Source organism: Ceratotherium simum, chromosome 3 (genome assembly GCF_057802395.1).
Source record: "Ceratotherium simum simum isolate JZ-2026a chromosome 3, ASM5780239v1, whole genome shotgun sequence".
Taxonomy (NCBI): Eukaryota; Metazoa; Chordata; class Mammalia; order Perissodactyla; family Rhinocerotidae; genus Ceratotherium; species Ceratotherium simum.
In genome coordinates, this window is record NC_141902.1 from 97,588,407 (window position 1) to 97,601,556 (window position 13,150).

Consider the following 13,150-nt stretch of genomic DNA (forward strand, 5'->3'; position numbering starts at 1 on the left):
ACAGGAAGGAAGCTGCTTGGAATCAATGAATGGGCAGCAGGAAGCCTTGCCATCATCCAGAGAGGGATGTGGATGAGGCACAATCAACTTTGTTAAAATGAGACATCTTTTCTTTGCAGGGGCCTGAAGGCAGCTCAGGCTTTGTGCTGGGAATCCTTTGTTCAAATGTAATCTTATGTGGAAGCCCCACTGTAATACAGACAAAGGGCCAGCTGCATGGAGGCAAAAAGTGGGAGGTCTGGAGCATCTGGCCCAGCTCTAAGTGCTGGTCCTGAGGGGGCTCCAAAGACCCAGAGATTAGAAAATGTGGATCTGCTGGTGAGCAGAACCTGGGAGTTTGTAAGGTCTCTGGGTCCTTGTCTGGGTCAGAATTCTAACATCCTCTGCCTGGGAACCTAGGGAAGCGAACCATACAAGCATTTTTTTTTTTTTTTTTGTCAGGAAGATAAGCCCTGAGCTAACATCCATGCCAATCCTCCTCTTTTTGCTGAGGAAGACCGGCCCTGAGCCAACATCTATTGCCAATCCTCCTCCTTTTTTCCCCCTTTTTCTCCCCAAAGACCTGGTAGATAGTTGTATGCCATAGCTGCATATCCTGCTAGTTGCTGTATGTGGGTGGCCACCTCAGCATGGCCGGACAAGCAGTATGTCTGTGCGCACCCGGGATCCAAACCCAGGCCACCAGTAGTGGAGCGCGCGCACTTAACCACTAAGGCACGGAGCCGGCCCCCTGTACAAGCATTTTTTAAGGAAAAGTTTATTCTGTCCATTTCTCTTGCTTTGCATTTCTGTGTCTCCTAGATGCTTACTCAGTTCAGAGGGTCAGGTCAGCAGTTTTATTTTCAGTATTGGGAAGATCTTCCCAGCAGGGAGGACTGTGAAACATGGAACAGGATGTCTGGGAAAGCAGAGAATTCTCTGTCAGCGGAGGAGAGGAAGTGGAGGCTGAGTGACTTCACCCATGTTTTCACAGTTTCCACTTCACAAGGACTGTGGGAAGTTCTGATGGGACAGCCTCACCCTGATCATGGACCTCTCTTTCTACCACCCTCCTCCCCAATTTTTGTCTTCTGTGAGCACCTCACTCATTACTAAGGTCCTGTGCCTGAAACCAGAACCAGCCTTGCCTCCACTCTCCAGTTAAACCAACAGAAAGGCTTAAGAGCATGGGTTCCAGAGTAAAAGGAGACCATCATCCATGGCTTTTCCACTTCACTGTGCAACTTTGGGCACGTTACAAACATCCTCAGCTTCCGTTGTTTCACATGGTTTTTTTCAGTGAGATTTTGTGAGGTTAAACGAGATCTTGTGTGTGAAGGACTTAGTGAGGGCCTGCACACAGTAGGTGCTCAACCAGTGCAGCATGGTCTTCAACAATGTAGAACTGAGGGAGAAATACGGGGAGGACTCATACTTGCATAACTGCCTTATCTCTTCACTCCACTTTCTTAATCTTTAGTCACTTAAAGATAAAGAGATTAATTTCAAATTCTGACCCAGCAGGGTTTTCATTACAGATTCAAGAAATGCAGATAAAAAGGGTTTTACTGACCCTAGCAGTGAGTAGGTGCTTAATACATGTCTGTCTGGTTACCTCAGTGACTCAGCCTTCATTGCCCGCCACGCCCTACGTGACACAATCTACTCCCACCACCTTCCTCCACCTCCAGGTAAGGGGAGCCGTTGCTGTGTTCTTTTTCACAGAGGTGGAAATGAGGGGGCAGCTGGGCCCTGAGCCACAAGCTCATGTCCTCCCAGTGACGCTGGCTCCACAGCCCCTTCCCAACACCTGTGATCGGAGGCCCCACGTGGCCACTGGGGTGATGAGACCAGGGATCAAGGATCGAGTCCTTGCTAAAATGTCTGCCACCAACTAGCAGTAATAAATGCTAGCTCCTCTTTCCTTGTTCTTTTTCTAAACCTAACTCCCCTGACATGACTAGATTCCCAGGTCCAGCAGAATAAATGATTCTGTCTCTCATCAGGCCTTTTCCACTACTGCCGCTGAGGCTCTGCATTCACTGTTCTTGTGGAGAATCTCCTCTTTCTAGGCACATTCTGGGGCTCCTTCACAGTCTGCCAGTGCCGTCTCTCTCTGAGACGTCCCCCTGACCACAGCAGGCCATATCGGCTCTCTTTCGTTTTGGCCGCACTCTCCGTGCCTCGTAAAATACTCCCATACTTTTAGGACCCAACACGCTACATACTTTTGCACTTCCTAACTGCATTCCCTGACAACCATATCACTTTCCCTTCCCCCTGCCCACCACCACATACAAAGCACTTTCAAATCCATCGTCTCATTTATCTTGCAAAAGCCTTCGGAGTCAGGATAGCAAAAAGCTCATGATCATTTCAGAGATGAGCCAACTGAAGCTTGGAGTATTTGCTGATCGGCCCTATCACCAGCACGAGGAAGAACAAAGACTCAGAACACAGGCCTTCTGGCTCACGTAACAATTTATAAAGTACTATCCCACTAACCATTTCTTGTGTTTGCCCTTCCCACCTATTCAAAGACTAGTACAACTGTTAAAAATATGGCTTTGGGGCCCCACAAACCTGGCTGCGTTCAACTGTTCAGCCAACCTGTGTTCAACTCCTGGCTCCACCATTAAGCAGTGGACCGACTCTGGGCAAACTGCTGACACCTTCAAGTCCTCAGCCTCCTCATGGATAGAGCAAGGATGAGTCACAGAATAAGGAGTAAGTAAAATAATGCACAAGAAGATATCACTCTGAGCAGGCACAGAGCAGAGGCCTGTGAAGCACCAGCTATTACAATCCTTGTCTCTACTGTCATTATGACTGCTACCAACATTTTCATGATGATTATCGCCACCACTATTCCACCACACAGGAACTGTGTTTTCCACTGGCTTTTTCCTGTGTTAGCACGCTAAGAACATGGTTCAGATGCTGATATATTTTTTGAGTGATGTCTTTATAAGGTATATGGGAAATACAAAAGCAGAGGACACAGAGCTGGCCCCATGGTGTAGTGGTTAAGTGCGTGCGCTGCGCTGCTGGCGGCCCGGGTTTGGATCCCAGTGCGCACCGACGCACCGCTTGTCAGGCCATGCTGTGGCGGCGTCCCACATAAAGTGGAGGAAGATGGGCACGGATGTTAGCTCAGGGCCAGTCTTCCTCAGCAAAAAGAGGAGGATGGGCATGGATGTTAGCTCAGGGCTGATCTTCCTCACAAAAAAAAAAGTGGAGGACACAAAGGTTGGACAAATACTCCCTTGAAGAGAGTTTCCTGCTGAAGAGTGGAAACAAAACTTCTTGATTTAGTGCCTTCCTCCACCTTGAACCCTGTTCTCCGTGTAGCTCATCTCATCTTGGTGACACTTTATTCTCTCTCCTTCCAATAATGACATTATCAGGGGGGAAAGGACCACAGACGACTGAGGAACAGGGTACCTGTTCCGTCAGGAAGGAAGGCTTGTAGGCGCCGTCTGTGGACTTGTTCCCTGTGCCCCTCATGGACTTCATGTGTGACACGGCCATGCGGAGGATGGTGAGCTTGTCCGGCTTCCGGGCCAGCGCGCTGCAGGTGGGGACCATGTCAGAGAGCTCCGTGATGTACTGCGTCATCTTGTTCCGCCGGCGCCGCTCTATCTCGCTGTGGTTCTCTCTTCCGGAAAGCACAAGATCAGGAGTGAGAGCAAGACAAGGATCAGACTGGGGGTTACTACCCAGCAGGATAAGACCGCATGTCGTTCACACCAAGTGACTGAGAAACAGGCGCAAAAGAACAAAGGGCTCCTTCTGGGTCAGCGGTTGGCAAACATTTTTTGCTGGGAATCCTGAGAAGCTTTCGTCTCTGTGTGTGGGGAGCACAGGCTTCTATGGATGCCTCAGTCTCATCTCTAAACATGTCCTGAAATCTTCTAACTGTCCCCATGAACCTAAGCACTTTTCAATAAGCATGAAGAATTATGACATTATCCTTCAGCTGTCGAAAGTTAACCCAACACACTTCCTGAGTACACCTATGAATCGGTACACAGTGGGTGCACGTGCACACACACACACACACACACACACACACACACACGCACAATGAATGCAGTTACTGTCTGTTGAATGTGGTTTACTCTGAAACTATAGTAAGAAGCACTGTATAGCTGCCATCTTCGTGTCACTAAGTCGACAGCAACGCCACAGATTTGCTCTCCATAAAGCTGTTAACAAGTCTTTGTTCTACACCCAACACATTTTCTACAGCACAGGAACAGAACAGGTGCACCTCTGCCTTAAACAACAAACACCAACTTAAAAAAAGCACTGGGAGGAATTACTGAGGTTAATCTCTGTGATGTGCTAAGATGAAAGGCTAGCAGAAGGGACAGAAGAATGTTTCCACCCTGGGATTATTACCTTTAGGCTTGAAAGAGAGTGACAGCAGACTCAGTTCAGCGACTCTAAGTCAAAGCTGTTACTTGGGATAAAATTGTCTAAAAATAGACCACATGTCTGTTGTAGGATTTACGGTTTCTCTGGTGTTCAAAGTATGAGAATGACACTAACAGCAGGAAAGGAATAATCTCAGGCAAGGCTGCCCCCCCCACCGCCGCAGGGATTAATCAGGCTGCCATCCCACCGGCCTAGGCTGGGGATAGACTGACCATCAGGACTAATCATGTGGAAGTCGTGTGTGAAGACGCACGCTGTGGGGAAGCTCACTGCGGGCAGCAGACCTGGGCGGCCCAGCGAGCACCTTCTGTGCTAAGAGCACTGAGCCAGGCTCCATGAGGGGAGGGGACAGAGGAAACAAGGAGTGTCTGCTCCAGTGCCCAAGCATGGGGGGTGGAAGAGAAAATATTACTTTGCATAGTGGAAATGAAGGCAGAATGTGACTAAATACCCCAAAAGGAAAGTAAAAACCACAGGAGAGAGCAAGAGAGGAGGAAGAGGTAGTCCTGAGGGGAGAAGGGCTGGAAAGGGCAGGGGAAGGAGCTTGGGAGGGAGCTAGTCCAGTCTGCAGCAGGTAGGGAGGTGTGCTCTGGGAGGAGGGTCAGCCGGATCAAAGAAAGGCCTGGAATTAGGATGAGGAGCCTGAGAAGTGGGGAAACAGGTGACAGATCAGAGAGAAAGCTGCTGTGGAGGGCAGGCTGAGCATAGGGTCTGGATCTTTCACGCCCCTGAGGCTGGCTTCTGGGGAGAGGTTCCGAGGCGGGTGAGTCTTGTTGGGAGGGAGGGGAAGAGAGAGGTTGAGGCCAGTGAGGGGATTTCTGGGGCAAGGTGCTCTCCTCCCACCCCACAGTGAGAGCCCTTTGGAGCTGACTAACGGACAGTGGAAACATCCAGAGGCAGCACAAGTGGTCTTGCTCCAGGGGCCAAGACATGCCTGGGCAGGGAAGGAGGCACATGGTATAGGAGTAATGGCTCTCCTGGGCAGGGCTTGTTTACCATGGGGAGAAAAAAGGTACAAGAGAAGAAGGGGTGGGGGCAGCCACAGAGAGAGAGGGGAAGTGAGGGACGGGGGCATTTAGTTAGGGGATTCCTGCGTGCTCCAGCGAAGGCAGGAATCCTGCCCTGGAAGACACACAGGAGTTCCTCTGCTCTCTCTCCACGATTCCAAAGTGGGAACAGAAGGAGGGGCAGCCCACCCAGAATCAGGTCTTCATCAATATCCCCTCGACCTGTGCCCTCTGCTATGAACCTGCCACGGGAGGCTGTGGAGGTGCTGGCCCATGGGCCCATAGAGAAGGCCTGGGTGAGCTTGCCCGGGTGCATTCTCCCCACCTTGCCAGCTCGCACCTCATCGAGGCAGACAGTAGGGAGACAGTGTGCAGAGAACCCTGCCTGGCGCTGTGATAGGGAGTAGGATGTCAGCAGGAGCTCTGGCCACTCACGGACGGTATATCCACAATGCCAGATGTGGCGTGTCCACTCTACACACCTGCACACTCCTGCCAGGGGACCCTGGACATGCTTCCTCCCATCTCTGCTCAAAGCAACTCCCAAAGGTCCAACTCATTCATGGCCCCTAGAGTCTAAATTCTAGCTCCTCGGCCTGACTTTTAGGATCGCCCGAGTCAGAACCCACTTTCCCTACTCTATTCCAAGAGACACTCAGCTACTCGATGCCTCTTGGTATCACAAGAATGTGTTGTCCACTCCCACTTATCTTCAATTCAGCACACGCTCAATTGCTTCTTCCCCTCAAATGTTGGTCTATGTCAAATCTCTTGTGAATCTCCCTGCTTTTCCTCCACCTTCTCCACGCCCACTGCCCACTGCGGCTGGCGCCACTTTTCAGCTGGTCACCAACAGCCTCTCCAGTGGCCTTTCTTCCAGTCTCATCCCCTTCCAGTTGGGTCCGCATGCTGTGGCCAGACTGCTATTTCCAAAAATGCAAACCGGCCCTTTCCTTAAGTCCCTTCAGGGGTGCCCCCAACCTGCAGAGCCAAGTCCAACCTCTCGGCTGGTTACCATGGTGACTGCTCCATGCAGGACCAGAGCACACTTGCTTTTGATGCTGTTTTCCAAAAGAGCTTGTGCCCTATTGTCACAGACCATCTCGCTGTGTAAACATATTGGGAGGAAACAGTCTTTGTGAAGTCCTTAAACAGAGATCTAAAGCAATTTTATCACCATGCTTGATAAACCCAATTCGTGAGATAAGGTGCGTGAAGAAGACATTAAGGCAACTGTTTAAAAACTGACTGTTTTCGGGGCTGGCCCAGTGGCGCAGCGGTTAAGTGCGTGTGCTCCGCTGCGGCGGCCTGGGGTTCGCAGGTTCGGATCCCAGACGCGCACCGACGCACCGCTTGTTAAGCCATGCTGTGGCGGCGTCCCGTATAAAGTAGAGGAAGATGGGCACAGATGTTAGCCCAGGGCCAATCTTCCTCAAGAAAAAAGGGGAGGATTGGCGTCGGATGTTAGCTCAGGGCTAGTCCAACTCACAAAAAATAAATAAAAACTGACTGTTTTCACTGACTAGTCCAGAAAACGCTCCAGCCATTTCATGAACTAAGACTGAAAGAGCTACCAGCAGAATGTCAAAATCACTGAGAGCTGCCAGTTACCCAGTAATAAGATTTGATAAATAAGTGAGCATAGCTAATGAATCCATTCAAAAAATATATATATGTATACACACATATATGAATGTATAGTTTCATTTTAAAGGCTTCATGGAGGCGAGGGAGAGGTAAAAATGCCACCCTGTGAAACACAAGGACATCTCCAGGACCACACTTGCTGGGCCAAAGCCATGTCCTCCACAGGGTGAGGGGTGATTTGGGGTCTGCTCGGAGGAGCTGCAGGGGCGAGCCTGTGAACTTGGCGTCTGAGTTGTGTGAGCCCCACATGCTTACTGGGGGCTGAGTAACATCACTAAAGAAATGAGCCCTATATATATGGACACAGGTGCTCTGCAGCAAGGACAGCTGGGGTGCAGGCAGAGCTGTCAGCTTCAGAGACACCTCTGCTGGGCCAGGAAGACGCAGAGCTTAGCCCCAGGGACAGGACTGTGGAAATCAAGAGCAAGAAAGAAGAGGCACAACTTCATGCTGACTTGGGTTTCTTTTCCAACTCTGCTCCAAAGTGGAACCTGCTAAATTTAATCAGAGCAGTGAGGTCCAAGTCCATCTTGATTGAAACACACAAAAGGAGAGTTTTGCAAAATCTCAATAAAGATCATCCTTAAACTCTGAGGACGGCAGTTGTGTCTCCCATCTCCCACGGGAAGGGAACCACAGACCTGGCAAGGGGCAGACTGAAGGAGACAGCTCCACGCTAGGGCTGGGGTCTCCCTGTCACTGCAGACCCTAGACGCCTGGGGTGCACTGCAGGGTCTGGGTTCTGGGACGAGTGCCAGGCGGGACAGACTGCTCACAGACCAGCAGGGGCAACAGAGAGCCAGCAGGCAAGGACACATCCCTGTCCTCCACAAGGTAAGGAGCAGATGCTGTGAGAGCGTGACACAGAGACTTCTCTGAGGAAACCTGACAACAGGCCCAGCGAACTCTCCGGGAACCTGGGGGCCCCAAGACCTGACAAGCCCCCTGGGCAGGCCTGGCTGAGAGGAGGCACATGGTAAACCCAAGTCCCTTCCACTGCCTCTCTTTGCTCATGTCAATGTGACCAGCTGTGAGCACCTAGTGGGGCACGTGAACTGATGTAGAAAACCGTCAGAGATGCAGCCAGGTCCATCTCCAGCCTGGTCACCTACCAAACCTGAAAAGTCAGTGCTCGACATAGTCCTGCCTCACTGCCGGCTTAATAGTGGCATGGGTCACACAGGGACTGCTTGCAGAGCAGCCCTGCTACAGACGGGACCAGGGCCACATTCCTCTAGGACACCTCAGCTTCCACTGCTGCCTCCCAACACACACACCACTCTCCAGACCACTGCTGTCTCAAGGGCAGACCTGCCGAAGAAAGCAGAACGCCTCTCCCCTCCGCCTGGATACGCACCGCCGAGCAGCCACCACCCTCAAAGCCACCAGGTTTTGCATATTTCTCCAGACTGCATCAGAACTGGAAGACTGGTCACAGGACTTTTTTCCTTTTCAGAACTCACACAGTGATAACGTCTGCTCTTGGGCAGTTCACCAAACTGGGCACGCCCTGAATTACCGAACAGATGGACAAGGCTTTCTGCCTGCAGTTCCTGATTCAGTAAAGGTCTTCAGCACTTCTCATGCACAAGAAACATCCTTCCCCTTCTCACCCTGCTATGGGTTGTCATCTGAGAGCTGACCGGTCAGGGGGCAGGCAGACTGTATGAAGAGACCCTTTGCAGAGGCTCAGACCATCTGGCCTTCAGAGTCGGGCTGGGGAACCATCCAGACCAAGGAGGGCAGCTTGGGGGGCTCCATACAAGTCCTTCCCCCGTTGTCAGCAGCCTTGGATACCAGGCACAAGCTGGCTCTGACCTGCTCCTCCCTGACACCAGGAGGGGAGATGGTGTTCAGGGAACACCCTTCAGGTCCTGGCCAGCCCTTCCCGGCACCAGGGCAGGGCACTGTGAGAGCTGTGGAGGCCCAAGGGAAGCCGTGCTGCGCAGCCTCACAGGGAGGCTGGCTGGGGGCCCTGTGGGGGAGACCCACAGAGGTATACCCAGTGAGGCAGTTTCCCTGGCTTTGAGGCTCCTCCAAGAAGGTCAAAGGATGTTCCCTCCTTGGGAATGAGGCACATGCCTTGCCCCCAGGGCCATCCAAGCACAGTTTTCTGCAAGGTACCCATGTGTCTGGTTGAAGATAAGGCTCACGGGAAACACAGGGAGATGAAGTCTGAGAAAGTCCAGGTCCTCCAGTGAGGAGGCCCAGGCCCAGCCTCTGATCATCCCGCTCCCAGTGGGACACACATCCTCCATGTTCACATAGCACCTTACAGCTTACTAAGGCCTCTCAGCGATTACTGCATTTGATTGTCACAACCACCCTTTATGGAAGAGGAAACTGAGGCTCAGAGAGGTATTGACTTACCAGGACTGGAACCACGCTCCTTAGCAGAGCGCTAACCGGTCCTGGATTCAGAGCTAGAATGCCGGGTAAGACTGAGGCAAGGAGAGTTAAACCTTTATGGTGGAAGAAAATGCCTGGCAGCTTCCCAACAGACACAGCTCAGGACCACTTATGATTCCAGAAATGATTTCCTCCCCTCTCTCCACAAAGTCCTGGTGTTAGCCAGGTACTATCATTTCAAATCAAGGTCAATCTCTGCAGGAGAAAAACAGAAGTGGGTGGGGCAGCGGAACAAGGTAAGAAAGACATTAAAACTGCCAGTCAGTTACACAAGAGCCAAACATCGCATATGAAGAGATGACTGACCCCTATCGGCCTGATGGTGGAGAACTGGCTCCACTTACAACAGACTTCACTCCAAAGTGTTCTCGCCCTAACCCTAACCCTGACCCACTGCAATGGCAAGAACATCTAACACTAAACTCCTCAGTGATCTGATTGCTCTTGGGCTGCCCTGTGCCAGATCCACCCAACTTCTCTGCAATACTTTTTTGGTTCCTAAGAGGCATGGAGGGAGGAATTGGACAGGCTGGCAGTGCCCATCTTGGGTCTTTACTCTGCAATGTCAGAAAGGCTCACTGAATCTCTTCCTGCTTTAAAGAGACCTCACATGGGCAGCCGGTGTGTCCCACGCACGTGACTGATAAGATGAGGTCAAACGGAAAAGAGTGATCCTTGCTCCTTCCTGGCTGTCCTCTCTGCGTCAGAAGCACTTCGAGCATCTTCCCACCTAGAAACAAAATACCCAGCTCTCTAGGCTAAGAAGCACTGACTAAGAATTCTGGGAAAGGACAATCCTCTTCTCTTTCCGCCTGGAAAGACTTCTGCAGGACACGCCCACCTTGCATATTTTCCCCCTATCAACAGAGGTTTGATCACCCCGCCCATGAACAAAATAGGGTGGGAAATTCAGATGGAAAGATTAAAACTAAAACATCATCACAACTTATAATGCCAGAAAAAATGCACCTAAGTGTAAATATCGCACAACATCCAGAGGAAAGTATCAAAATGGGCGTGATGAAAAATAAAAGGCCAAGTCTGTGGAAGCTTTCCTGCCATCTTTACTTTTAGGTAATGCAGAGGTTCACTGGTTGAATCCTACAAAACAAAAGGAAGAACTCTGGACAGCTGCAATTGGTGCTACAACCTCCCAGGGAACAGGTGAGAGTCACACAGATGATGGAACTTCAGGAAGGTCACTGAGAGCCATTCGTGGAAGGGTGAGAGAAGCCAATAAAACCCATCAACAAGGGTTTTGATTCCAAGCTCACAGGACGCCCCAGGCGCTGCAGCTGAGTTCACAATCAGAGACATGAGAGCCCCTTGAAAGGCCTTTTGGGTCTTTTGAGAGAGGGTGCAGAATGAGTCTGAACACGGCAAAAATCAAGCTGGTAACACACAGGGACGAGAATTAAAGGTTGGGAGTGAACACTCAGTTGTTCCTAAGTTATAAATCTAACATTAAAAAATGTTAATGTTAGTCACGTTTCCACTCCCCTGTTTTAATGAAATATCCCACACATGCACATACATGTGTACAGCATACATGTAAGTCACATGAAGAGCACGGTGTATAACACTGACTCTGCTGATGACAAGCTCTGGGAAGTCAGCTGTCCCAGACATGAAACAACATTCAGGACGTCACTGACCCCAGCTGTGGGCACAGGAAGAAATCCTGGGACTCACTCATGGGTCAGCCCAGGGGCCCGTTGAGGAAGATGCGCTGATTGCTCAGTGTGATGGGAGGGTTTCCAGCTTCTCGAGTGTGGGACAGGACAGGTGTTCACCTCCCAGGAAGACAGGGCCATCCATGCAGGGACGCCAGAGATGGGCTCATGCTGGCCTCCCTGAAGGAGGGCTTGGCCCCACTACCAGCTGCCGGGGAGGTGCATCTCTGGAGAAACACTTTCTGGTGTGTAATCAGTTTGCCTGGAGATGGAGAGCTCACCACCATCTGCTGGTGGGATCGGTGACTTGATAACCCAAGTCCCAAGAGGCGGGGGTGAGGTCAGTGCTGTCAGGAGGAGGCTGCCTTCTCCAGGCCCACCCTGGGAGTCAAGGGCGGCTCTGCATCCTCACTCCTCTGCCTCTTCGGCAAAAATGCTCCTCTTCCGACACTCGTGCCATCTGTCTCTACCACCTTCTAGGCTCCTTGTCATCATTACCTATCGGCCATCCATGCAGACACTGGGGACCCTGCATCAGCTCGCCCAACAGCCAGCAAGAGGTGGCACATACCCTGCCCCCCATCTCCTCACCTCCTCTTCTCCCATGGCCTCTCCCTCCTCCACTGGACCTCAGCCAGCCTCTCCCATGGCTACGACTCCCCCTATTTGAACACGACTTCCTGCTTCTCCAGCTCACTCAGACTCCCACAGAATTAGCACTATTCTCCAACCACATTCCCACTTGCAGTCTCCGGCCTCCTTCACTTGTCTGCAGGTGGCCAGAGGCTAAAGGTGTTGCTGACAGAGAAGTTAGGATGACCCAGGTTGGTTTCAAAGGAGGCTAACAGAAGGAAGGGATGTCAAAACTTTAGACTCTGCTTGAAATTGGGGACCACAAACCTGAGGTGGCACCTGCCTGTGTCAATGCACAGTGTCCCTTCATTCTCTCTCACGTTACCAGCCCTCACTCCTTCCTGGCTCCTGCCTCACTTTATTCCCTCTGTAGCTGGACCTGTAGCTCGGCCTTTTCAGCTGACCTCTCATCCGCATCAACCACCTCACCCTCCGTCCCTCTGCTGCACCTGCCCCATCCCCCAACCCTGAGCTGTGGAGTCTGCATTCTCCTGGAGCCACCCAGCTGGACAAAAACTACACACTAATACAGGCGGGCGCCACCTCGCACTTGTGGTCCACAATTTCAAATGGGGTTTAAAGTTTCCACCTCCCTTCCTTCTGTTAGCCTCTTTGTGTTCAAGCCAGGGACATCCGAAACTTCTCCCTGAGGCATACTACTAACCGTGTGCCCCTACAGCACACAGCCCCACTTCCTACTTAACCAAAAGAAACCAGGAGAATGGACCCCTCAACTTCCCATCCAGCAGCTTCACACTTAGCTACCTCTGCAGCTCCTCCGAGAATGGGTAGCCCTCCTGGTGGGCTTGGATTTGTCTCTCCCCTTCCCCACTCCCCTGGACCCACCTTTCCCCACCACTCCAGAACTTTCCAAATCTCTGGCTAGACTCACTCTTTCCCCTCCTCACATGGATGTGCTCATGGTCTTCCCATCCTTCAAATGGACTCCCTCCCTGAGACCCAAATGCCTATTCCCTTTTTATCCACATCCAACCTGCTCACAGAGTTGTCCCCACTTCCTCATCTCCCAGTCAATCCTCAGCCCACTGCAGTCTGCCTTCTGCCGTCCAGGTTGCTGTTGACTTTGTGTGGGAGGAGGGAAACATCTAGTGTCAGCAGAGCCATGTCCTGCATGTTGCAGCCCCGAGAGCAGCACGTGTTTCTATGTGTGCATGCGTGTGCACACGTGTGAGTACATACACACGTGCGAGTACACACACACGTGCGTGCGCATGCGTGCGATCAGGCAGGAGTGGGCAGCTTCATGTTTGCTACTTTGTTCTCTCTGAAGCCTGCCATGATAAGATAGGAACCAAACCAAATCGGCTGATTTACCTCCCATGTGACAGTGACCATGTTTCC

General features: G+C 51.5%; 1 protein-coding gene across 2 annotated transcripts in view; it reads right to left on the reverse strand.

Annotated features, from left to right (window-relative positions):
* The window catches only part of ARNT2 (aryl hydrocarbon receptor nuclear translocator 2), a 179,399-nt gene that overhangs the window by 113,989 nt on the left and 52,260 nt on the right, over window positions 1-13,150 (reverse strand). For both annotated transcript variants that reach the window (XM_087429057.1, XM_087429056.1), the window contains exon 4: window positions 3,424-3,637. In XM_087429057.1, the coding sequence (XP_087285183.1) occupies window positions 3,424-3,637 (214 nt within the window). The remainder of the gene's footprint in view (window positions 1-3,423; window positions 3,638-13,150) is intronic.